The sequence below is a fragment of the Nuphar pumila genome, chromosome 11 (genome assembly GCF_984573655.1).
Source record: "Nuphar pumila chromosome 11, dmNupPumi1.hap1.1, whole genome shotgun sequence".
In the NCBI taxonomy this organism is placed as follows: Eukaryota; Viridiplantae; Streptophyta; class Magnoliopsida; order Nymphaeales; family Nymphaeaceae; genus Nuphar; species Nuphar pumila.
In genome coordinates, this window is record NC_143259.1 from 998,864 (window position 1) to 1,022,425 (window position 23,562).

The 23,562-nt window shown below is 37.5% G+C and overlaps 2 protein-coding genes and 1 long non-coding RNA gene across 3 annotated transcripts; all 3 read right to left on the reverse strand.

Moving 5' to 3' along the window:
* Positions 1-989: 989 nt before the first annotated feature.
* On the reverse strand, positions 990-5,984 carry LOC149821557 (uncharacterized). The gene is made up of 6 exons (XM_089981347.1): positions 5,886-5,984; positions 5,328-5,434; positions 5,013-5,150; positions 3,937-4,056; positions 1,168-1,446; positions 990-1,021 (listed from the first exon to the last, which is right to left on the reverse strand). The coding sequence occupies exons 2-6, from the start codon at positions 5,422-5,424 to the stop codon at positions 990-992; spliced, it is 666 nt and encodes a 221-aa protein (XP_089837473.1). The 5' UTR covers positions 5,425-5,434; positions 5,886-5,984.
* Positions 5,985-11,208: 5,224 nt separating this feature from the next.
* LOC149821558 (uncharacterized) lies at positions 11,209-11,964 on the reverse strand. The gene is made up of 2 exons (XR_016426098.1): positions 11,411-11,964; positions 11,209-11,277 (listed from the first exon to the last, which is right to left on the reverse strand). It is a non-coding gene; the product is annotated as an uncharacterized LOC149821558 (long non-coding RNA).
* A 776-nt stretch (positions 11,965-12,740) lies between these two features.
* On the reverse strand, positions 12,741-22,882 carry LOC149821559 (E3 ubiquitin-protein ligase WAV3-like). The gene is made up of 2 exons (XM_089981226.1): positions 22,386-22,882; positions 12,741-15,049 (listed from the first exon to the last, which is right to left on the reverse strand). Exons 1-2 carry the CDS (start codon positions 22,611-22,613, stop codon positions 13,076-13,078), a joined length of 2,202 nt encoding a protein of 733 aa, XP_089837352.1. The 5' UTR covers positions 22,614-22,882; the 3' UTR covers positions 12,741-13,075.
* Between the last annotated feature and the right edge of the window lie 680 nt (positions 22,883-23,562).

The following is a 23,562-nucleotide window of genomic DNA, read 5'->3' on the forward strand; positions in this document are numbered from 1 at the left end:
GATGATGGAGACCCGGAACGCAATGTGCCGCAACGCGCTCCCATCATGCAGAGGGCCCCGGCAGCACAACGGGCCGAAAAGCACCTCAGTCAGATCCTTCGCCACAAGGTCAACTACTTGGGGCAAGCGAAGAAATACTTGGTGCAGTGGGAGGAAACAGCGGAACCAACGTGGGAGCCTGCATTTCGAATGAACAGTCGCTACCCGGCTGAAGTCAGGGCTTACCACGAAACAGATGGCGCCGAGGACGGCGCATGATTTGAAGGGGGGAGCATGTTCCCTTGCGACTTACAGTGTACAGTTGCGCTTAGAGTCTGTTTTGCTTTTGTTGAGTCTGATGTAAGCTGCCCGGTTCAGGTGAATTAATACCCCGAAGGGGCAGCCCGTATACTTGAACTGTAATAGCCTGCGGGCAAAATTGTGAATGAATTAAATGCGTTGAGCTTTCTTTTGTTCACCCTCGTTGTGATTGCTTCTTGTGATTGCAACTTCTCTCCCTCTATTCTCTCTTGCTCTCTTGCACTCTGATCATAAGCTTCCGCGACCGGCAAGCGAGCTGACGAGTAGGCTTGCGGCGGTAAGGAAGGACCGTCGCGCCGCGCTGGCCCATTGAAGGAAATAGGCCCGTGACAATGCGAGCCCATTGAATAAATGTATTACTTTAAGGAGTTGTCTCCTTAAGCTTATAAACATTGTGTGTTTATTGCACTTCTTTTGTGGTGTAAAGCTTATAAACACTGTGCATTTATTTTGTGTCTTGAGTATTTGAAGTATCAAGTTATTCGAAAACTTGATCGTTTGCAAGGATTCTTCACAATATGTATTATCCTTTATATATGTAAAATATATAGGATTACAAGGTTTCGTAATACAATTTAACAAAAGATACCATATTAAAATGAATAATTCCATACAATGACATCAAGAACACTTTGTGCGTACTATCAACATATGAATTTTTGTGTATTAAAAACAAAACCTCATCAAAATCAGAAGGTGAAGGAAAATGAAAACATCAGAACTGCAAGAAGCATAAACAAAACCCAAAAAGTAATATGAATAGATGACAAATAAACCACTAAGATAAAACAAGAATTAGATGGATCCAATCAACTTAAATTAAAAAAGACAACTCCCATCAATACTTATTGGTTTATCAGGTATTACCTTTGGTTAAGTGGAAGAAGGACTTTATGTTTGCCTGGGTTTCTTTTAGCGGGGTTGTTCTATGGCTTATTAGGTCACTAAAACTGTTCACGCTTGCTTCACTCTCCAATGAAAATACAGAAGTCTGTACAGGAAATGCGTCCTTTCTAGATAAACAGCATGCAACAGATACAAGTAATCCAACAGTTGTAAGTATGACACATGCTAAAAGAGTATATACAACAGCTTTGCTGGAAATGTGCTTTGTTGATGATTCTGATTTACCAGGTTCTGAAGACCCTGACCAAAGAGCAAACATCATCGACATTAATTTATAACATCTGGTAAATGATGAAGCAAACAGAAAATGCAACACTGTGATCATGTCAGGTAAGAAGCTGTAAGGGAAAATAGCAAACAAGAGAGAAGGGAACTATTCACTAATAAGTCTTTTAGCCGATGTAACAAGCCAAAGCAGGAATCACAAACACAACCATCTCTAATAAATATGAACTCTAGTCCAACCATTCAGACGAAATTCATAATATAAAAAGAATGAGAGCTGCCAAAATTCAATAATATAGTCACCAAGAAGCATCAACAAATGTCAAATGATGAATAGGTTTGAAGGTGAGAAACATATCATTAAGTTGTTTAAAAAGCAAGAGTTGTAACGTCCTATGGCTTGCCTTGACATAAGATGAGCAGCCCCCCGAGGGGCTTTTTTGGACATGCCGCTATCTTTGCACACAAGTAACAGGTTATCTAGCTTATTTTCCATTAAGATCATGAACACAGTCTGTGGGTGCTTTGCATGTTTTTTAAATGTGCAGCTTAGTGATGGACATGCCAATTTTAAAAGAGTAGGATATTTGACGTCCATAGATTTAATTGTTTATGTGTGCCTGTGAGAGAGCACACACAAACAGGCATGAAGACTCCCAAATAAGTGTTCAAGATCATAAGAACTACAGATCTAACCATCTGAATGAGATTTACATACATAAAAACATCTATTAATACCAAAATGAGAATTAAAGATAATAAGGAAAAGGAGGTCAGTGACACAATACTGTCCAACTCCGAACACAGGTTTGTCTCTGCCATAAAGTGTCGTCATATATCTGGTGTTTGTGCGACATAGTCAACATCATAACAAAGAAATAATGAGTTCAGACTCCATACTTGTAAACAAATTAAAAGAAAAAAAAAATTATTTTGGACCAGTTACACATAAGGCCTCTGCATAAGGAACTAGATTATACAATATACATATATTACTCAACAATAGAACCCGATAGTAGGGAAATAGACAATAAGCTATCCTTCAAAATTTCAAATCCTTGATAAATTTATAGCTGCCAAATTTTATGAGTGATGCTATTGTATACAAATTGGGACTGTTTACAAAGAAGTGCATTTATATAACAGTCTAAAGAAATCACATGTCTAAGGTTTTCATCTCCATGAGATGTTACTCTCATTCTGATTGTACCATTTTTCCATTGCCTCAAAAAAGATTGTCTTAATAGTGCGATTACTTTGAATTGATGAACTTAATCATGGGTTATTTGGTTTGTAAGATCAGATCATTTCCCTAAAAGAAAATCGCCTAATGGATTAGCATCAATAATATCTTGATGTTGTTGCACAAGTGACTGCATTAGCATTGGCTTGTTGGCTGACAACCAATGCACACCATCATGGAACAATTGGAAAAACAAATGGAAGCAGATGAATAATGCTTGTTAGACTTACAAACATCTTTGAGAACCTTAAGACTTGCAATATTTAGCATGACACATTCAGGAAATGGGAAATTTCAACTCCTATAAGATTTTCCAAGAAGTACAATTTTTTTTTCTTTTGTTCATAATCCCATAAAGATGTGACAGTAACAACAATGTTTCATGGCAAAATAATGATCTTACTATGAAGACAACATCTTTTTATCTATTGATGCTTATACTTTTTCTAACATTTTCAATATTCAAATGTCTTCAATGAAAAAAGGATTTTCCCAGATAAAGATGCATTGATATTTCCAGAAACAGTGATTGACTATAATGAGATGAGAAATATAATGAAAAGACTGCAAGGGGTTGAACATGACCAGATGGCTGGAGAACAATGAGCATGATTATGTTTTACAAAAATTCAGCACAACTTAAAACAATATAGATTAAAGAAAAGTTCATTGTGTGTGTCAAGGTCACCTAACCAGGAAGCAGAAGCAGGAAACAAAACGAGAAGCAGGAGCGAGAAGCGAGGTACTTTAAAATTTATAAGCAAAAGCGATAAGTCAATTTAAAAACAAAAATAGGAATAGAAAAGGAAGTGATATGAGATTGAATGGGAAGCAAAATATTAATTGAACGGGAAAGGAATAAAAACTAAAATAAAAATGATGATTCTTAAATTTCATGATTTTGTAGTGTAAGAATTAAATTCTTCTCAAAATCTAGAAATGATGATTGTCAAGTTAGAGAAAGAACATGGGAAGTGAAAAAGGAAGCACTTGGAAAACATGAAAAGTGCGACAAAAACGTCAAGAAGCATGTAGGGAAGCAAAAAAAAATGTGTGGGAAGCATAAGAGAAGAGTGGGAAGATCGAGATTCCCATCAAGTTTCAGAAACGAGGAGTTTCACGCTTCCGAAGTGAGTTTCTGGGAAGTGCGCTTCGCACCTATCTATAAAGCTTCTGGTAACCCTGGTGTATGTTGTATGTATGTCTGTCTGAAATTTCTAATCCAAGACAAAGAATCAGATCATAAAGAAAATAAACCTTACCGAATGTACAGTTGCATGATGAAAAACAACCAACATTGCTAATATATAATGCTTTTGGAGCACTCCTTGTAGCACAAGTACATGTCCATCCTTTTGCACCATTCCCATTTGTGACTTCTCCTATTGCAAGAAAGACTATGGGAGTCACTCTTGATCATCTTAGTGAAAGTAAGAAACAACTCAATACACCAAATGAAGGAAATCTCATTAGACCCACTGACCACATTAATGGAGGTCATAAGACCATGCATACATGCAAGAGGCAAAGTAAAATCCTTTATGTTTTAAAGATCGAAAATAACAAAAATATAACACCATAAATTGAAATAAATAGTGTGTGATATGGTAACATCCCTTGTACAAAATACCAATAGTAATTGATATGGTAGCATCACTTGCACAAAATATTGCAGAGAAACAAAAAGATAACAAGTCTAATTTGCACACAAAATTCTTAAAACACAAAAGCATGGCCCCACAAACATTTGGCCTCAAAGTTATATAATAGGAAGAGCGTTGTGTGGCAGCTCATTGGGCTTTCTAAAGGAATAAAAACAAAGTTATAACATCTCCTTTCACTTCTTTGCACCTTAATGTCAACAATTAACACCAATCATGTTCATGCGTGCATAGCACACACAATGTTAACATGTGCACACACACACACACACAAAGCCAGTTAAACAGGTTTTTCCCAAAGCATAGCAATCAAAAGAAAAAAGAAGACAATATATCATGTAAAATTACATGTATTTTTATTCAGCGTTCTTTTAGAAATTAGAACATCTAGTGTTCAAGTCTTCAAGAAAGTCCCATAATAAGTTCCCAACCAAAATACATGACAAAAATGTAAATATTTATCTTGAAGAGAAAATTTTAAGCATTATTTTTTAGGATAAAATCATAATTTATTTTTCATAAACAGTTGAATAACTGCAATTGAAACAAATATCAGTTAATTTGAAGTCCGTGGAACTCTCAGCTTTAATGAAATGTTGATTCCCTGGTAATCAAAACAGAGATATGATATCTAAAAACGAGCTGAAATGCATACGGAAATAAAAGGAGATGGCTACCTGGTATGCAATCACAGAAAGCAGAACAATTAGCGCCAAGGGGATGACTCTCTGTGCCAGAAGCTCCCAATCCACATGAGCATGTCCAGCTACCTACTCTTGAGCCGTCTGGAAGTTGGCCTGATACAGATTGCCTAGCTATTCGCAAAAAAATGTACAATCAGCACTGAAAAACTGTCTAAGAATGAAATTTGCACAAAATTGAACAGCACTCTTCTTGTGTCTAGGCTCGAGATAGCAGGGTCCTTTTAGTGGACCAGAAGCAACGAAACTACAAGGAACACAAAAAAAGACTGATGGTACCAAGTTACCAACCAGTTGTGCTTGTGGAAGAGACAGTGGAACCCAATATGATCTGAAAGCAGAGCCCAAGAATGGTACAAACCAAGACATGCTTCAAGGGAAACATCATGTTAACACCGCTGCACAATCAATGGCAAACAGTTCCTGCTAATGTCAGCCCAGTAGTAAGTCAAAGAAATTAATGAATAACAAAATGCGCCTTGCCTCCTGTAAGCATGGTGAAATGCAAGATGATCGCCATATACACATCATACAAACTAATCGAAACAAATCAAGCAATTTTAGCTCGTCCATGAACTCCAAATCCCAAACGCTTTAAGAAACACTACTCACGAAACAAGCCACACTTGGGCTACAGAATTGGAGCAATGCATGACACGAGTACGATAAAAATGCAAGAAGGAACAAAGAGAAGCAGAAACGATATCATGAGCCCCACCACTAAAAGAACTCTACAGACGCCAAGTGGGCCTCATTTCGGGACTAGTCGCCCCAAAAGTGCAAGGACTGATAATAGAACCAGAAAACATCACCACACAAAGACGACAGCCACAGGGCAACATCACATACCTGCAACTCTTGGCTATCTCGAAAGAGCAGAAAGCTGAACATCTTCACTCCATGCAACTCAAATAATGACGCTAACAAGGCAAGGTTAAAGAGGTAGTTAAGAAACAATTGAAAGGAAGAAATAAAATAAGAAAACATACATTATGGAGGATCTAATCAGATTTTGAATACACAAAGGACGACGGAAGGCTTAACATTTCCAGCCCGACAGAAAGCAACGGCTCTACTACCGGAAGCGGACGGGCCGAATGCCCCATTTTTCAGAAGGATAAAGTTACCCGAATGCCCTCGTTCTTTTCGCCCAGGAGAAAAGACCAAACAAGAGAACGCGGTGAAACGGCTACATTCATAATATCCTTCATTTTGTATTGCCTACCAACAGATTCCATCGTTTAACGTGCGCCCTCGATTTATCCTGGCAATCATGTTTTGGATAAAATTTAAACGGTTTTCTGTAGTTTTTTTTTACAGAATTTATAAATTTATTTGAGAGAATGGCTTTCTAGGTTAACACTACTAATGAATTATTTGGCTAATTAAGAAGGCTCTACCTAGAGTCACCAACGGGGGCTCCGCTTGTCTGGCAGGAGCAGTTAGTGTACGTCACCTTATGTTGGAACGTTGCAAGTTAGAATCCCAAAGGTATGGTTGTAGAGCTGGTAGGGGTCTGCCTAACCCAGGTTTCTCTGTCCAAAAAAAAAGCTCTACCCGGAGTCTGGACGCTAGCCCGACTCATAGACAGTGTCAAAACTACCCTTCTTTTTTATGGTCAATTAACAAAAGTTCGCCAGCAAATTCCCCAAGAATAAGTGATCGCCACCAAACTCCCCAACAAAAAGAAGAGTGATCCAGATAGAGGATGGGTCTGAGTCTCCTGATTCTTCTCCCCGACTTCCCGGATACCGAGCACCAACTTTAACTGAACCGTACGACTCCGCCAAATCGTCCCATTTTTTTTTCCGAAACCGACTCCCTTCGTGTTTGACGGCCCGGACAGAGTCCGAATCACCATGAATCAAAGAAGACCCACTAATGACAGAATTAGCCTCCCCATCCTAAAACGGTGGAAATCGCCCATTGAACAATTAAGAGTTCTTACAGATTCTAAGGGCATTTAGGTCAAACCTGCATCCCTAACTGCAATGAGCCAAAGAGCGTCCATAATCATGAACAGTCCTCACTTTTAAAACTTCTCTTTCACTTATTGAAAAAAGACCAACTTATCCTTAACACGTTGGTCAGACTCTTTTATGGCCTCCCTAACAGCAAAGAGCCAAAGAGTGTCAAAAAGTGTCGGTGGTGGAGTGGCAGCGGCATGCAGAGAAGTTGCCATACCCTTTGTCTCAGGTTCAACTTCTACTGGGTACACGAGTGCCTTTAACTAGTGAGCTGAGCTTAAGTGTTGGTGATCCCACTCGGAGTTTACCTTGCAGGAGCAGGCCTGTTAAATGACTCGATTCTCGGCAAGGGTCGGGGTTATAAAAATTATATATATATATATATATATATATATATATATATATATATATATATATATATATATAAAAGTGTCAGTGGCAAAAATAAAAAGCATAAAAGTCATTTCGGGGAAACGGAAACGTGGAAGCCATATTGCGGAACCATGGGGCCCTGGCCTCACTTAAAAATTAGTTATCACGGAGAGGGAACTTAGTAAACGAACCCTACTTTAATAGAAAATAATGTAAATGTCTGAAACGCTTTAAAATTGGACAAAAAGTTCCGCCTAAAGAACGAGAACTCTCGGTTTTTCCACATAATCCAGAGTCGTTTCATATTTTAACAGGGTCACTTTTGTCATATTTTGGATTTGAAAAATCTCTTCCCTCACTTCCGCCCCGCCAACTCTCTGAAGGGAGAGTTTCTTGAAGACCAAAACTTCCACAAAAACAAGTAGTAAATAAAATAATTAATGAATCAGAACACTGTCGGCTAGGAATTTCTCCACGAAGGACATATGGATCGAAAGATGACATCGTCGCGACTTTTGTTTTTCTAATTTTTTAAAATAAAAAATTCCAGTCTCGTCCACCCGAAGATGTCATCGATTTTTTTTTTATAAAATTCAAAGATCGATCCAAAGAAGAACGAATAGGAAATTGAGTAATCTATACTTTAAGAAGCTAGAAAAAGTCGAAGAAGATCTAACTCGTTGCAAATTTTTAACAGAAATTCAAAAAGAATAGATCAACGCTCAACAAGGTTCAACAGGAAAATCTGAGCGACACAAATTCTTACCTTTTAAAGAAATGAACTCAAGCAAAGAGTGATGAATCCGATCGATCTCGCCTTAAACAACGAAAAAAATTATTCAACTACTTTTCGCCACTCACAGATTGTTCTTAAGGTAGGCGATTCTTTCCGAGGACTCTTCATCCATCGACCTGGAAAATCCCTGAAAACGAAACAGAAGGATCGAGCAAAATCGAGTCAGAACTCAGAACCACTTCAAGAAGACGAAATCGGATCTCATGAAACAGATTGGAACGAAAGAAGAGGTGCGGTTTCGAGCGCAAGAATTTCAATGAAACGAAGTATGAGAACCCGATTGTTTCTTACTTCCTGCAAGGTGCAAGATGAGATCGAAGAAAAAGACAGACGAAATGAGTAGGATGCGATGCAAGACAGCAAGAGTTACTTTCCTCTATTCTTTATCTTGCCATTTGGAAATTTTTTCCCCCTTGGAAGGAGGAGAGGAACCCTAGATTTGCTTTTCGCCTCTACAGAAGCCTAACGGATTAAAGTAAAGGAGAAAAGGGGGAAAAGCGAAACCGTTTGCTGCGGCATTTCCAAAGCACACCGGCGAGAGCCACCGAATAGGAGAGAGAGAGAGAGAGAGAGAGAGAGAGAGAGCTACCTTCAAGGTTTGAATAGGAAGGGAAGCGGACCGCAGAAACGCGCCCCCCCCGTCTCTCCACTGGCACTGAGCCACCGAATAGCGGCACGTGTCGCCTTCTTTCCTTTGCCGTTTCTCGGGTCCGGTTCGAGTCAAGTATTTTCTTTTTTTTTTATGACGAGGAACACTGGCGAAGACGAAGAAAACGAGAGCAGATAAAGTGAACCCTCAATTTAAATCTTTAGAATTCGGATATGGGCTTAAGGGTCCATATGCAAGCGTGTCAACTGTTCGGATTTCGCTGAATATATGGACGGATCCGAATCTGCGTTTCTATATAAGGTATATGAAACGGGATTGATAGGTATGGGCATGGAAAGTGCCCACTCGAATAATTTTCAGGTCGACCCTAGCAATATGGGGCCCCGGTTTGGGTCATGATTTTTGCCATGCATCTGACCCGACCGACATATTTTATATATATCTTTAATAAATGTAAAATTTTAAAACTATGTGGGTCCAGGTTTAGGATTCTATTTTTGTGACCCGACAAAACTTGCACCCGAAGATCCAGTTATTAGTTATATGAGTGAGTCCAGGTCAACCCTAACCCGCATTGACAGCCCTAGATTATATAGCTCATCAGATCTAGATTGGGTAATGGCTTCCAAATCTGACTCCTTATCTGATTAAGCCAGATATGACTGTATGGGATTCAGTAATGCCTACATCTGAACTGAATCGGACCCATGTACGTCCCTATGACCTTATATCTATTCCCTCATTGAGGTCGAAGTTAGTGAATACATGGATGCATCCGGTTCTGGGTCTGGACAAGATCGGACCTCTCCAGGTCTTGCAAACACTCTGGAGTTGTTCTTGATATGGGAAATTTCCTAATCTAATTGGATAACAATCAGATTCAGACTCAGGAAGACTCTTTCCAGATCTGGAACATTATGGTTTTACCTCAATCGGTCATGATTTTACATGTAAATGGATTTGGATCTCTTTAGTTCTGGTGAAAGGCCCAAACCAATTCCGATCATTAGCTGACCAATATTGGTACTGTTTTCAAAATATCAAGCTTTATCGGGCTAATTGCGCCAAGTTGAGCTTAATAACCTGATCATGCTCAGCATGTTTTCATTTACTTGCTCAAACGCGTTTCAACCATGCCTGAGCTAGCTCAGCTTGTTGTGCAGTTCTATGTGATTATCTTGCAAGCAAATACACTAGAATTCAACCAACGGGGCGCTTCGCATGGTTGGTAGGAGCTGTCAGTGCACGTCTCCTTGTGGTGGGATGTTGCAGGTTCAAACCCCAGTGGTACGTTGAATAATAACTGGTGGGGGTCTGCCTAACCCCAGCTTGCCTTTCAAAAAAAAAAAACACACTAGAATTCAAATCCTATTACTTACAGCTTTGAGGCAATGTATTTTTTCTGCAAATAAGTCAGCTTCAGTTTGGTTGAATAGGTCTAGAGTCGAAATTCTATTACTTCCAGCTCTGAAACAATGCATGTGGCTATTGGTACATACCCAACCTGGACTTTATTCTCTCTACATCATTCTGCAATCTCCTACCACGGAACCACAAATATGGTAATGGTGTCAGAGCTCAGCTCATTTGTGCTGAACTCATAGCTCGAGCTTAACCTAAGCTTGTTTAGAACATAGTTAGAAATGAGTATGAGTACTACTACTGGTACGAGTATGTGAGGGCTTAGAAAGTTTCGGGTAAGTTTTTATTTGAAACACATATTGATACGATTTCAAAAAATATTAATATAAGTTTCTAATAAACATTGATATGGTTTTAAAAGAATTAATACGAGTTGTAAAACAATTGATATGAAATATATATTTTTATAAAGAATCTACAAATTATAAACTAACATGTAAATCAATCATTATTTATAATAATTTTTTTATAATAATTAAAAATCTTAATAAAATTAGTATATTTATAAAATGAAATCGGTGTTTGTTTGCAGAAATGCTAATAGAAACAGTTTTGATACTCATTTATGATGCAATAGAAACATGTTCTGTGTAAGATGTAAGATGGTACGCGTTTCTCACTTGGGGCAAGTTTAGGGATGCAAATGGGGCAGATCCAATACAAAAATTTTATGAATATTGACTGTTCCAATCCGATTCAGATTCAACTTTTCTATGTATTTAGCTGATCCGAATCTGATCCGTTTGCATCCCTAGGCAAGTTTCTTAAACATTTGATACTTCTGTCAATTGTTTCAGATAAGAGTTCCGTACCAGTATCTGGCACTGCTACTCTTGATACGTGATCCTCGAGGGTGTATAGAATACCAATGCAAATATGGTTTAGAGAATAATTTTTTCCAGTTTTTATCATTTATATTGATAATAGCAACGACCAAACACTAAGGGGGCATTTGAATTCTCAAAAACTAAAAATTCAAACTTTCATCCAAACAGCAAAGCCAGGTTTATCAAGCTTCCTTCCACAATACCATAATGCAAAACCAGTTTTTTCGTTGCATCATCCAAACCTGGGCTAAACCAGCAATTTGCCAGTCAGTCATGCATCTTAACCGACTGTTTATACAATTATGTGTAATATAGATTACCCAAAACATTAATATTATTTTTAATAAGCCTACACAAGTTGAGATGAGGTGAGAACTCACTATTCATGGTCGGCCTACGTAACCATCGTTAGCAACTCGTGGCTGAACTTGCTGAACTTCGATTTGGATCATGACCTAGAATACAAGTTAGATGCAAATCCATAAAATGTCATCCAATTCAAACAAAGATTTGGATTCAGAATTATGAGCCCACATCTATATCCGATGCAGTAAATGATTGATAGGAGTCGTCAACAGTCTTATAACCCAGAAAAAATAAAAGGAAAATGGCAAGAACGACAGAAAATTGAAGCACTACTGTGATGGTGGCAGGACTAAACCCAGTAAAATCTTCATCCTTTCTATATTTTGCATGTGAAAAATTTGGATCTTAATCAACCTCAGCTTGGGGTCAGCTCTGGCTTACAAATTAAAACCGACAAGTCCATAAACTATTCAGATCTCATGTGGCTGGTCCAGACCCTAATATTGTGATGTCAGTATCAGGTCGGGTCAAGGTACAATCCATTGGTAGGCCTGGTCTCTTGGTGAGAACTTATACCTCTATATAGGCCTGTGAACAGGTTTGGGCTTACCAGGTTGGAACCAGGAGATCATAGTAGTAGGTGGACCTAGACCTGGTTTGGAAGTTTATAGAACACACCCTGACTTACTAAAAATAGGATTTAGATCCAGAATTTCAACATGTAAAGTCTAAAAACAATAAAGATTTTGCTGAATCTGGATATTGCTATAAAAAATCCAGGCCAATCAGACATTGACTCAAACTCAGTACCAGTGAATCAAAGTAGGATCCAAGTCTAAACCCACTGAGTCTGATCCGTTGGCAGTTCTCCCTCTGTAACAGAAGAGCTATAATGATTGAACCTTCTATGAGAGTTCCACCAAACGTGACTGGCATCCCATCAAAAACTCTAATTGAGATAATGGCCTTTAGCAATCAGCATAGCTCTCAAAAGCATTCAAGCCAAAATGCTCATCATACTTTACTAATAAAGGAAGCCTGTTGCTGTACCAGATACGATAGGTTGCTCCCTAGTCCCTAAACATAGGAAACATCAGGCCCTTTACACCCAGGTTTTAAAAGTTTAAGACATTTGGATGGCGAATGTAGCATCTTGAAGCATAATATACTGTGACAAGATTTTAAATCCTTGAGGAAAAATAAAAAAAGTATGAAGCTTACATGTAGGAGGTTTACTTTTTTTTAACTTATAATGCATGATCTGAATTTCCCGTTTTTACCACAATGGAGTTGAAAATAGCCAGCTCCAATGGCTAGGAAAGAACACTTTATCTATATATGTAATAAGGACGAAGACAAACTGACATCCACATGCAAAAAAAATAACCCCTTAAAGCCCAGACAGAGGCAAAGGAAACACCTCATTTTTCCTTCAAAATCAAGAAGAGAACAAAGGGCAAATCGTATTATATAGTGATTAGAAGAATGCACCACCTCAATACTTATATCCCACAAAATTACAAGCTGATCCCCTTCCCAAACCTCTTTTTTTCTCCACCCCCCAAAGATAACAATTCTCCTTCGTATGTACATCCCAAAATTAGGCCTTCGTACAAAAGGCTTTCACCTTTCCCTTCTTATTCATTTACAAACGCATGGAAAACACTTGAGCATGATGCACGGCAATGACAAAAAAATTAAATTGGGAATTCCTTAATTTTCATGGATTAAACTTAAATTTACCGAGGTTTCAGCGGTCCATTGAAGGATCGGGATGGCTTTATTGGTGGCCTGGTTGGGCGGTTCTGTCCATCACATGAAGTGAATGCAGTATGGGAATGCATTAGCATGTCAACCATTGAAGAAGTCTGATACGCATGAATGATGCTTGTACTGTCGGTCGAGTCGCCGCGTGTTGTTGCCCTCTGCCATGAATGTGAGCTCAAACCTGAGAGGACATACGCCCGTCCAGATGCCTCGTACACTTGCCGACTCGCCATTCTCTCCTGCATCTCCTTAAGCTCCGCATCAAGTGCCATAGACAGCCGATCTCCAGCTCGAGCAGCCACAGACTCTGACAATGCCTTTCGTTGATTGCCAAGCAAATCCACCGCACCAGCAAGATCACCCTGCTCTGCCAATGCCCGAGCCTCCGACATTGCTTCGGCCGCCTTTAGTCGGTTCTTCTGCCTGTCCACCTCCATGCATAGTATTCTCTGCTGGGGGCTTACAGTTTGTAGACGCTGAATTACAACCTCATTCACATCCACATTAACAGGTTCTTGCAGAACAGGGTCCTTATAAACACATCCAACCTTGAGAACCACAAACTCGCAGCACATGGGGATTGCCATGCTGCATGCTGGAATCCGAACATCAACCAGAAAATCCCTTTCTTCTTCAGCATACAAGTCACCTACATCCACAAGCCCTTTCTGTCCATGATCTGAAACACTGCTGGCATAACTACCAGCATGAATTGAATTGATATTCACACCAGGGCTCATGCACTTGAACCGCACCTGCAACTCCTGAACCACCACACTGAGAAGACCACCTATGCATTGTGCAAATGCGTCTTGAATTACGCTTTCAGCCTCAATGAAGGAGAATGTGCCACCAGAAGTCTCGGATATTGAGTGCATCGAGGCAGCATCATGGTCTGCACCAAACCCAAATGTGTGGACGGGTATCTGAGCCTGCCCCTGTTGTGAACTCCGTCTAACTGAGAATGGCAGCAAAGTTTGATAGTCAAGAGGTTGCACCTTACGGTTTTGGCTCCCTCCAGCAGCAACATTGTAAGTGTCCTGCCCATCAGATAAAAGAATAATGCTGCATACTGGATTCTTCTCCCGCCGATCTTCTAAAACCTTGGCACCTTTACTCAGCCCTTCAGCAATGTTAGTACCCCCACTGGAGACCAGCGAATTTACAGATTGCAAGGCTTGCTGGCGGCCAGAATCAGTCATCCGACGGAGGTGAAAGAGCCGGCGAGCAGTGGAGGAAAAAGCCACAACTGAAAGGCGATCAGATGGCCCAAGATTTTGAATGACAAAACCCATTGCACGCTTGAGCAGGGCAAGCTTGGTCCCAGCCATGCTGCCACTCACGTCAAGCACTGTAACAAGATCAACAGGCGCTCGGTCATGGCGAGATTGGAAGACTGACCGATGATTTCTTTGGCTTTGTCTTGAGCTTGTGGAAGGTGCTTTCAGATGGATTAGTACAGTGAAGCTGTCACAACTACCTGATGCTGAAACAGCTGGCAACTCTGTGTATGTTTCCATTTCCACTGTTTTAGTAAGGCCTTTTGAGATTTCTGATTGATCTCTTCCCAGCAATTCAGAGAGTGAGGAATCTAAAGGTTCATCATCGTTGAATGCATTTGGCTCGGATGTATGAAACACAGGATTATAGGGGCGCCCAGAATCTAAAGGCCGGTGAGGAGGTGGCATGCTGCGCAAAATGGTCACCAAGCCATCCTCCTGAGGCCAATCCAGAGGATTGATTCTCGATCTTCCATGAACAACATCTGCAGCAGGACCCTGAAATGGGATCTCTTTCCACTTTGAGCGGCAAATCGGGCATACTTGATTTCCATGTTTCACATTTGAAGCAATGCAGTGGAAATGGAAGACATGTGAACATTCTGCAGTGAAGAGGGCATGACCATGGCCAGGTTTAATAGTGCCAAGGCAAATAGCACAGAACCTCTGAATTGTCAACAACAAATAAATGACTAATAAAGTCAGAACCTAGGCACAAATAAGCAAAAAACTAAGATAGCAACTAGGAGCTTTTACATGGAAAGAAAGCGGGAAAAAGACTGGCCAAGAAAACCCAAACCCAAGAAAGAATTTGGTCCTCCAACAAATGACGTCTGACTGTCCACAAGAGAGTGAAATTAAAAAAAAAAGAAAAAACTATGGTGATATGATTGGTAGGTCTGGTACACGGCTCAGATGAAGGCAAGATGGAAAAGTCTTAGGATTGAAAAGTCACATCTTCTAGAGAATTTTAGGGTTATATGGAGATGTTCCTTGAAAGTTGGACCAAGGAAATCATATCACACTTCCAGAATACCATTGGATATGCTCCCCCCATGTGTGCTTGTATGTGTGAGGGCTGGTAAACGAGCCGAGCCCAACTTGTTCAAGCTCGGCTCGCTTACCATTTAACTCAGCTCGAGCTCGGCTCGTGTTCATAGGTAGATGAGCTGAGCTCAATCCTGAGCAGAGCTTGAGTCCAGTGAGCCAAGTCACAAGCCGGCTCACATAAAAAAATCTAAATATATCCTCCTCCATGGGGAAGATAATAACAAGAGCACCTTTATCACATATTAACAACTACAACTCTACAAGTAACAAAAGCCATAAATATGAATACAAAAGAGTAACATAAAAGCATGCTCTAAAATTCGTAATCAAGATCATGCACGGCACAAGTTGATCACCCTAAAATTGGCCATCTACAAGGTTTAATGTAATATTACACCTCAAACAACTTGAAAAGGCATGCATCATGAGCAAACACTAAAATGATGAAACAGCATCCAGACACAGAGAAGACAAAGAAAAGTCAGTATGAAGCCTCTAGCAACTACCATGATTGTTGAGCTATCTGCACAAACCTAAGGATATGGTATTAAATTTCTGCAGTTGACCCACACCAATCATGTACATAGGTATACTTAGTTTCATTATCCTAAGTGATGTTCTACTTGGACTGACAGCAAGTTGCCGCAAGCTGCTTGGGTTAATGGATATCCTCAGCAATTTGATTCAAGTTGTGCTCTTTATGGTGCATTTTTGGATAAAATAAAAACTGCACATTAAAGTGCTGAGAAATAGTAATACAACTTTTCAGTATCCTTGGAAAGCTGGAACCTGAACTTCTTAAAAACCAAAACAAAAAATAGGCAACTTAAGTTTCACTGTTGATCTCAACATAAATGGATGAAACAAAGAGGACAGTCACACAGTTTCAACGGATGGAGATTAAGTTTGATGCAAGACAACCAGTTTGAACTCGATATCTCTGACTTGAGCCAACAGACAAGAGGACATATCATTCTGTTATCATTACAGCAAGCAACTGATTCGGACAACTTTACCAACAGATAATCAATAAACATTGAATTCCTACATGTTACACACCAAAAATCTAATAACAGAAATTGTATGCATGACTGGAATCAATGGAATATTTAGCACTCTTTCTTAAGGAAAGAAATGTATGACAGGGTTGGTTTACTAGTTTATAGAATATAATAAAAATGCCATCTCAACGACCATTACTCTGCAAAAAAACTGAAATATTAAAGATTCAAGATATCAACACCAATAATATCAGATATTTTTCATGCACCAAAATCAAAATTGAATGAGATAAATTATTTATGGAATCATAACGATTTACAGTTATAATCAGAAACACTTTCCAAGTTAGTGGTTCTTTTTACTGATTTCCCAGTTCCCACAAAAGAGAACAAAGAATTAAGCCTACTACATTTTATCTCAACAGTTAGTCAAATACAATACAGCAGGAAACAATCGACATCCATTGCAAAACAAATGTGCCCGGGCAAGAACTTGAACCTCTGATCAAAGGCATTAAGGACATCAAAAAGTTGATGACCAATTGCAGAAAAGAAAGGAGACGCTTACAAAAAGGATCGATGTTCTCCCCAACAATGTCCACATCACTCCAAGAATTTCCAATCTCAGGTGTTTGCAACGAACAGGAGACAAAAGAGACAAAACCCAAATCCCTCTGTAACCACACAACCCACCTAAGGGTCTCTCTCTCTCTCTCTCTCTCTCTCTCTCTCTCTCTCTCTCTCTCTCTCTCTCTCTCTCTCTCTCTCTCTCTCTCTCTTCTGTTTTTGTTCTTTAGGGTTCAAGTTAGGGATTGCAACCAGCATCCTAAATTTGAGGTGTTTTGGGATAAGAAGAATCTTGAATATCTAGAAGCTGCAGTTTTGTTGGAAAGAAAGGCTACCATAAACATTCACATACCACATCATAAAAGTATATTATTTTATTCCAATTTGGTTGGGTTTTGTTGCCTTTTCTATCACATTTTCTGGTGGGCTTTGCTTCCTATATCTCACTCTTTCTTTGTTTTTCACGATCTTGTTGTTTCTCAGTTTTGCGTCATAGATGTTATGAATTTCTCTACTAGAAACTTTTAGTATATCTTCAGATATTCCTATTTGTTGGTGATTCTGGTTAGTCCAACTGCATTGTCATGATAACAGGGCAAGAACCATCTTAAATAGGTTTAACTGATTTAGTGGTCATTTAGTACTTATGCTGTTTACATTCTTAATTATTATACCCATCATTGAGATTTTCTTTCATCCTTTCCTTTCTTTTTCTGTTCTATTTGATCTTTTATATGTAGTTTTCATGTTGCTCGAATATGATAAATATATGAGATCATCTTTGGATGCACAACCAAGGATGCTGGTAAAGCACCTAAAGTTCCTAACCCATGCACATAAATGCTATAATCTAGTCAGTGCCATACCTGCTGACTTGTGTTAATTGTGATTTTATTACATCTTATAAGAGGGACCAATGGAGGGATGCAGAGAAGGCTAACTTGTGCTTGTTTGTAATGTTAGGCATCTGGTTCCCAATTTTTAAGCATGGATTTAATTAATCCACGAGTCTCTCATGCCGGATAAATAACACAGAAGGTTTGGATTTAAGAATGGATTCCTTTGCGGATTGCAAATGATTAGTCTATTCTGGAATAGTAACTGAATAATGATTATCACAGTATGTGTATAACAAAGTGTGGTGATATTCTGAATACTATGAGCCTATGAGGAGAAACCCATCATATTTATGTGATAACTACCACCATCAAATCGTCTACTATTTCATTATTCTGTAACCTACTGTATAACACATCAACAACAACAACAACAACAACTACGCCTTCATCCCAAAACAATTGGGGTCGGCGATATGAACCAACAAAGAAAATCAATATAACACATATGAGACATAAAATACATGAAACATCATCAATTATCAATTAGCATAAATGCATAATTTATGATGTTTGTAGGAATTAGGGTTTTGATTTAGTTTTTTTATATTGGCAAGAATGTTTAGTTATGGTTTTAAAGTTATTATGTGTTATTTTTAATTAGCATTAAGCAGGAACTCATGAATAATGAATATTTGATTTTGGTTAGAATATTAAAAAAATTTTGTTTAATTAATTAGCATAAATCTCTCTCTATCATGTTAAAAATAAATTTTTTAATCTTATGTGCTCTATGTCCAAGTTTACTAGGTCTCTCACGTGTGTGGTGTGCTTGATAACTGTTGGATTCATTCTCAAGAAATTATTAAGTTTCATTGTTCTTTTATTTACATTTTTATTTTCTATCTTGTTAAAATTATTATGCCTTCTAGAAAATTTGAATTTGGACATTAAAAACGTGAAAAAAATAAAAATAAAAAATTTAGTTGTTTCTCAAGAGGGTGCTCATGATAAGTTTGTTATTAATAGGAAAAATATAAATTACTTGAATGATGATACTATTACCCACAATGAAAAAAAATTAGAAGAAGGTGAAATGAAAGAAAGTGAGAAAATTATAAATCATTTAGAAGTATTAAGAATAATACCTGAAGAAATTCATGAAAATATAGAGGAAGAACATGGAAAAGTAAATGAGGAACTTCAAGAACATTTAGAAGTGGAACCACAAATAATGATTCTATCAATATTCATGACTCAGAACATTGGCCAACAATAGATATAAAATTATGAGATTTATTAGTTGAAAGAGGCCCAATTAGAGAAAATTAAAAAAAAAACTTCTTGATAAAGACTCTAGACAGTTTTCTATGTTCTATTATTATCGAGAATTACCAAACAGAGAAAAACATGATAGAAAATGGTTAATTTATTCAAAAAATATTGATGAAGTATTTTGTTTTTGTTGGGAGTTATTCATATTGAAACTTAATAAAACTCAATGAGCTAATGAAGGAAGCAAAGATTGGAAGAACCTTAGTAAAATATTAAAAAGTCATGAAACATCAAGAGAACATATTATTAACATGAATGCTTGGGTTGAGTTAGATAAAAGATTATTAGAAAAAAAGACAATTGACAAAAGTATTCAAAAAGAAATTAATAGAGAAAAAGAACATTGAAAAAAAGTTTTGGTAAGGATTATTGTCATTGTTAAGACACTTGCAACAAATAACCTAGTATTTCGTGGACGTAATGAGAAGATATATCAAGAAAACAATGATTTTTTTTAAATTTAATTGAAATGATAGCAGAATTTGATCCAACAATGAAAGAACATATGAGGCGTATTAAAAATAATGAAACACAAAATGAATTGATATTATTGATAGCTAATAGTGTTAAAAATACTATTATTTCAAAAAAATTAAAGCAAAATATGTTTCAATAATACTTGATTGTATACCCGATGCAAGTCATCAAGAACAAATGACACTTATTTTAAGATGTGTTGATGTTTTCACTATTCCAATACAAATAGAAGATTTTTTTTCGACTTTTTAGATGTTGATAACACATCTGGACAAGGTCTTTTTAATCAAGTAGTAAATGCAATAAACCGTCTTGGACTTGATATTAATAATGTAACAGGCCAAGGTTATGACAATAGATCTAATATGAAGGAAAAACATCAAGGTGTGCAAAAAAAAAATAGTAGATTTAAATCCTAGGGCATTTTACACACCCTATGGTTGTCACAATCTTAACTTAATACTTAGTGATATGGCTAATTCTTGTCCTAAAGCTATGTCTATTTTTTAAATTATACAATGTATTTTTTGCTTATTTTCTTCTTCTACAAAACGATGGAAAATTATATAAGAAACCCTTCCATTTCTAAGTCTTAAACCATTGTCCACAACACATTGGGAAAGTTGGGTTGAAAGTGTTAGAGCAACAATACCAAACACCACACATAAGAGATGCATTATTTAAATTATAAAAAAATAGTGAAGGTGCTAAAATAAGAAGTGAAGCAGAAAGTTTAGCTACAAATGACATAGAAGATTGTGATTTTTTATTAGGGATGGTTATTTGGTATGATATGTTGTTTGCCGTTAAAACAATTAGTAAAAATTTACAATCTAAAGATATGCATACTGATGTTGCCATAAGTCAATTAAAGGCCTTCTTACATTTTTTAAAAATTTTAGAGAAAATGAATTCGAATCATCTTTAACCCAAAGAAATTGCAAGTAACATGAAGATATAGCCTATTTTTTGTGTAAAACATAGAATTTCTAGGAAAAATCATTTTGATGAGAATGTTAGTGATTAATCTATGCAATCAATGGAAGAATCTTTTAGAATTAATTGTTTTATATTTATTTTTTATCAAGCCATCTCCTCCATTAACATTAGATTTGAATAGTTTAAAAAATATGAAGATTATTTTGGTTTTTTATTAGACTTAGAAAAACTAAGAACATTAGATGATGAAAGTTTAAAAGCTTGTTGTGTTAAACTTGCATGTGATTTAAAATTTGATATATATATTTAGATATGGATGAGTCAGATTTATTTTTAGAGTTAAAAGTCTTAAGAGAAATTTTAGAAAAATAGATAAAGAATTCAATTGACACACTAACTTTAATAAAAAGATCAAATTCTTTTTCAAAAACATATATTGCTTATAGAATACTCTTGACCATACATGTTACCGTTGCTTCTACAGAAAGAAGTTTTTCAAAATTAAAATTGATTAAGTCATATCTAAGAACAACTATGTCACAAGAAAGATTAAGTGGATTAGCTATGCTATCTATTGAAAGAGATATAATGACAAAGCTTGACTATAAAGATTTAATCAATATATTTGCATCATTAAAAGCAAGAAATGTGGATTTTAGATAATATTTTTTTAACTATTTTATCTTTTTTGGTGTAGTATAATGAATATATATATATATATATGAAGCCAATTAGTAAATATGGAGTATATTAAAATTTTAAGAAAAAAAGGTGCAACCCCTTTAGTAATAAATAAATAATATAATTTTTTATCTACAATGAAAAAAAATTAGGGCCTCATTTGGATGTTTAGCCTAGGGCCTCAACTTTTCTTGGGCCGTCCCTGGTTGCTGCTTTCGCAAGGAGACAAAAGACGTTTGCCTTTAAGAGAAAAAAGGTTCAATGCACCGTAGTAAAGAAAAAATCAGCTATAGATGGTCACAGTAATTTTGATCAACCCTAAATTTAGGATAAAAACATCTATGCCTACACTGAAAGCGCACCCACATTCTGTTAGATCTGTCACAATGAAGCAACCCAGAACCGGAAATAGTAAAAATGTCCATAAAGAGACGGAGATTCCTATGTCACTCTTGAAATTTTGAGGAGAATGACCCTTTTCTTTTTCTTTTGGCTGAACCCATGAAGGATCCCGATCGCAGCTCTTTACGAATTAGCAACAGCAATAAAAGGGCTCAAAAAAATTATAAACTTGAATTTAGATAATGATATTCCACAAGAAGATGCACAAAATGGTGCTGCAGCAATGAACCAAATTTTAAAAAAAAAAAAAAAAATCTATGCAAAGAGAGAAGCGCATCACGTCTAGCAGATACATGCAAGAAAAGAAACGCATGAATTAAGAACGAGGAAAATGCCCCATATGAAGCAAACGTTTCATTCGTCCCGTCAAGAGGACTCACAGAGCTTTTCTTCCTTTCTTTTCCAAACAGAGAATACATGCAAAATATAGGCCAACATATCTAATGAAAAGAAACGAGAAAATAAATCACCGGAAATTTTTGGAAAGAAAAAGAAAATATTCCCAAATTTTCACGTAAAAAGCTTGAAGAAAAGGAAAAGAATGCGCTAAATCTGCTGAAAGTTAAAAGAAAAAACAAGAACCAGATGAACCGGCCAAACGAAAGCACTCAAATAGTGGCGAAAGAGAAAAAAAATGCAGAAAGCAAACTCTAGATCCGAACACCGATCAAAATCCACGAGAAAGAACTCCAAAAAAAAACAAAAGAAACCCACCTTCGAGGATCTGCTGCCGGACTTCGCCAGCCTCAGGCCGGACGACGACGGCGTCGGCGTGGACGGCCTGAAATCCGGCTCCGCTGCCGCTCGGGAGCCTGAGTTCCGGCCTGTCAGGACGGACTCCACAGCCGACGACGGCGACGGTGAGTCCTCTGGGGTTCTCGGGACGTAGACGCAGAGGTGGTTGCTCAGGGCCATCTTCGCCTTCCGCCATCGACTCCCCATCTTTGAAAAGCCAAACAGAGAAAAACAAGAAAAGAGAAAGAGACAATGCAGAAGAAAAGAGCAACAGAGAGAAGCGAAGGAACGAGTGTTTTAGAGAGAGAGAGAGAGATCTTGATCTTATTGATAGGGTTTCGTTTCAGAGTAGAGAGTACGAACGAAGGGTTGGGTCAGAGAGAGAGAGAGAGAGAGAGAGAGAGAGAGAGGACGGCTCGTCGCGTTGCGATCTTCCTCATCGTTGGCGAGCGCTCTCGCTTTGACCTTTGTCGTTCATCGCAGCCACCGCCGCACGGGAAAATTAGGGATATGATATCAGACAGCGAAATCCCCTATTATTTATTTGAAAATTCATTTTTTTGTTTTCAAAAAGAACTTTCCAGAAACAGACTCATTTTACGTATAATTTCTGATCACCATCTACCTTTCCAGATTTTTCAGTTACATACAAATGACACGCAAAGTGTTGTCTCCGTTATTCATTTGTAACCTGAATTGGCTTTGAATTAGTTCACTTAAAATAGTACATAGCTGAGAGAAACTTCTTGAAATTTCATAAGCTTCATGCCTCTAGGCATTTTTTTAGATACTCACCTCTCATTTTATGCTTTGTGTGTTGCATTTTGCACTTGTTTCTTACTTGATAACTAAGAAATAAAAAATAGTTAACTACTGAGGTTGCCTTTTGTCATCATGTTTTTTAATGGATTCTACTTGCACTGAAATATCTCTACTAAACCTGGAAGATATTAGTATTAAGGGTTGCCTTTTTTTTAAAGATATAACGGTAATGTCAAAATTTCATTATAGAAGTTCGACCTTTTTCAGAAAAAAAAAAATTAAATCCAGACTGCTGTTGGCAATTTCGAGCGACGGCATTAGTCTGCATTAAGAATTTTAAGAAAATTTGTATCGTTTTTGAAATTGCAAACAAAGTATGTCATTAGGAGAGAGA

What these genes read in the sequence shown, in the direction of transcription:
- LOC149821557 (XM_089981347.1), bottom strand. Translation starts at nt 5,424, where the DNA reads ATGATGTTTCCCTTGAAGCATGTCTTGGTTTGTACCATTCTTGGGCTC. An exon ending in CTCTTCCACAAGCACAACTG is followed by an intron (nt 5,151 to 5,327) that starts GTTGGTAACTTG and finishes TTTTGCGAATAG; the next exon opens with CTAGGCAATCTGTATCAGGC. An exon ending in TTTCTGTGATTGCATACCAG is followed by an intron (nt 4,057 to 5,012) that starts GTAGCCATCTCC and finishes TTCTTGCAATAG; the next exon opens with GAGAAGTCACAAATGGGAAT.
- LOC149821559 (XM_089981226.1), bottom strand. Translation starts at nt 22,613, where the DNA reads ATGGGGAGTCGATGGCGGAAGGCGAAGATGGCCCTGAGCAACCACCTC. An exon ending in CCGGCAGCAGATCCTCGAAG is followed by an intron (nt 15,050 to 22,385) that starts GTGGGTTTCTTT and finishes TTGACAATTCAG; the next exon opens with AGGTTCTGTGCTATTTGCCT.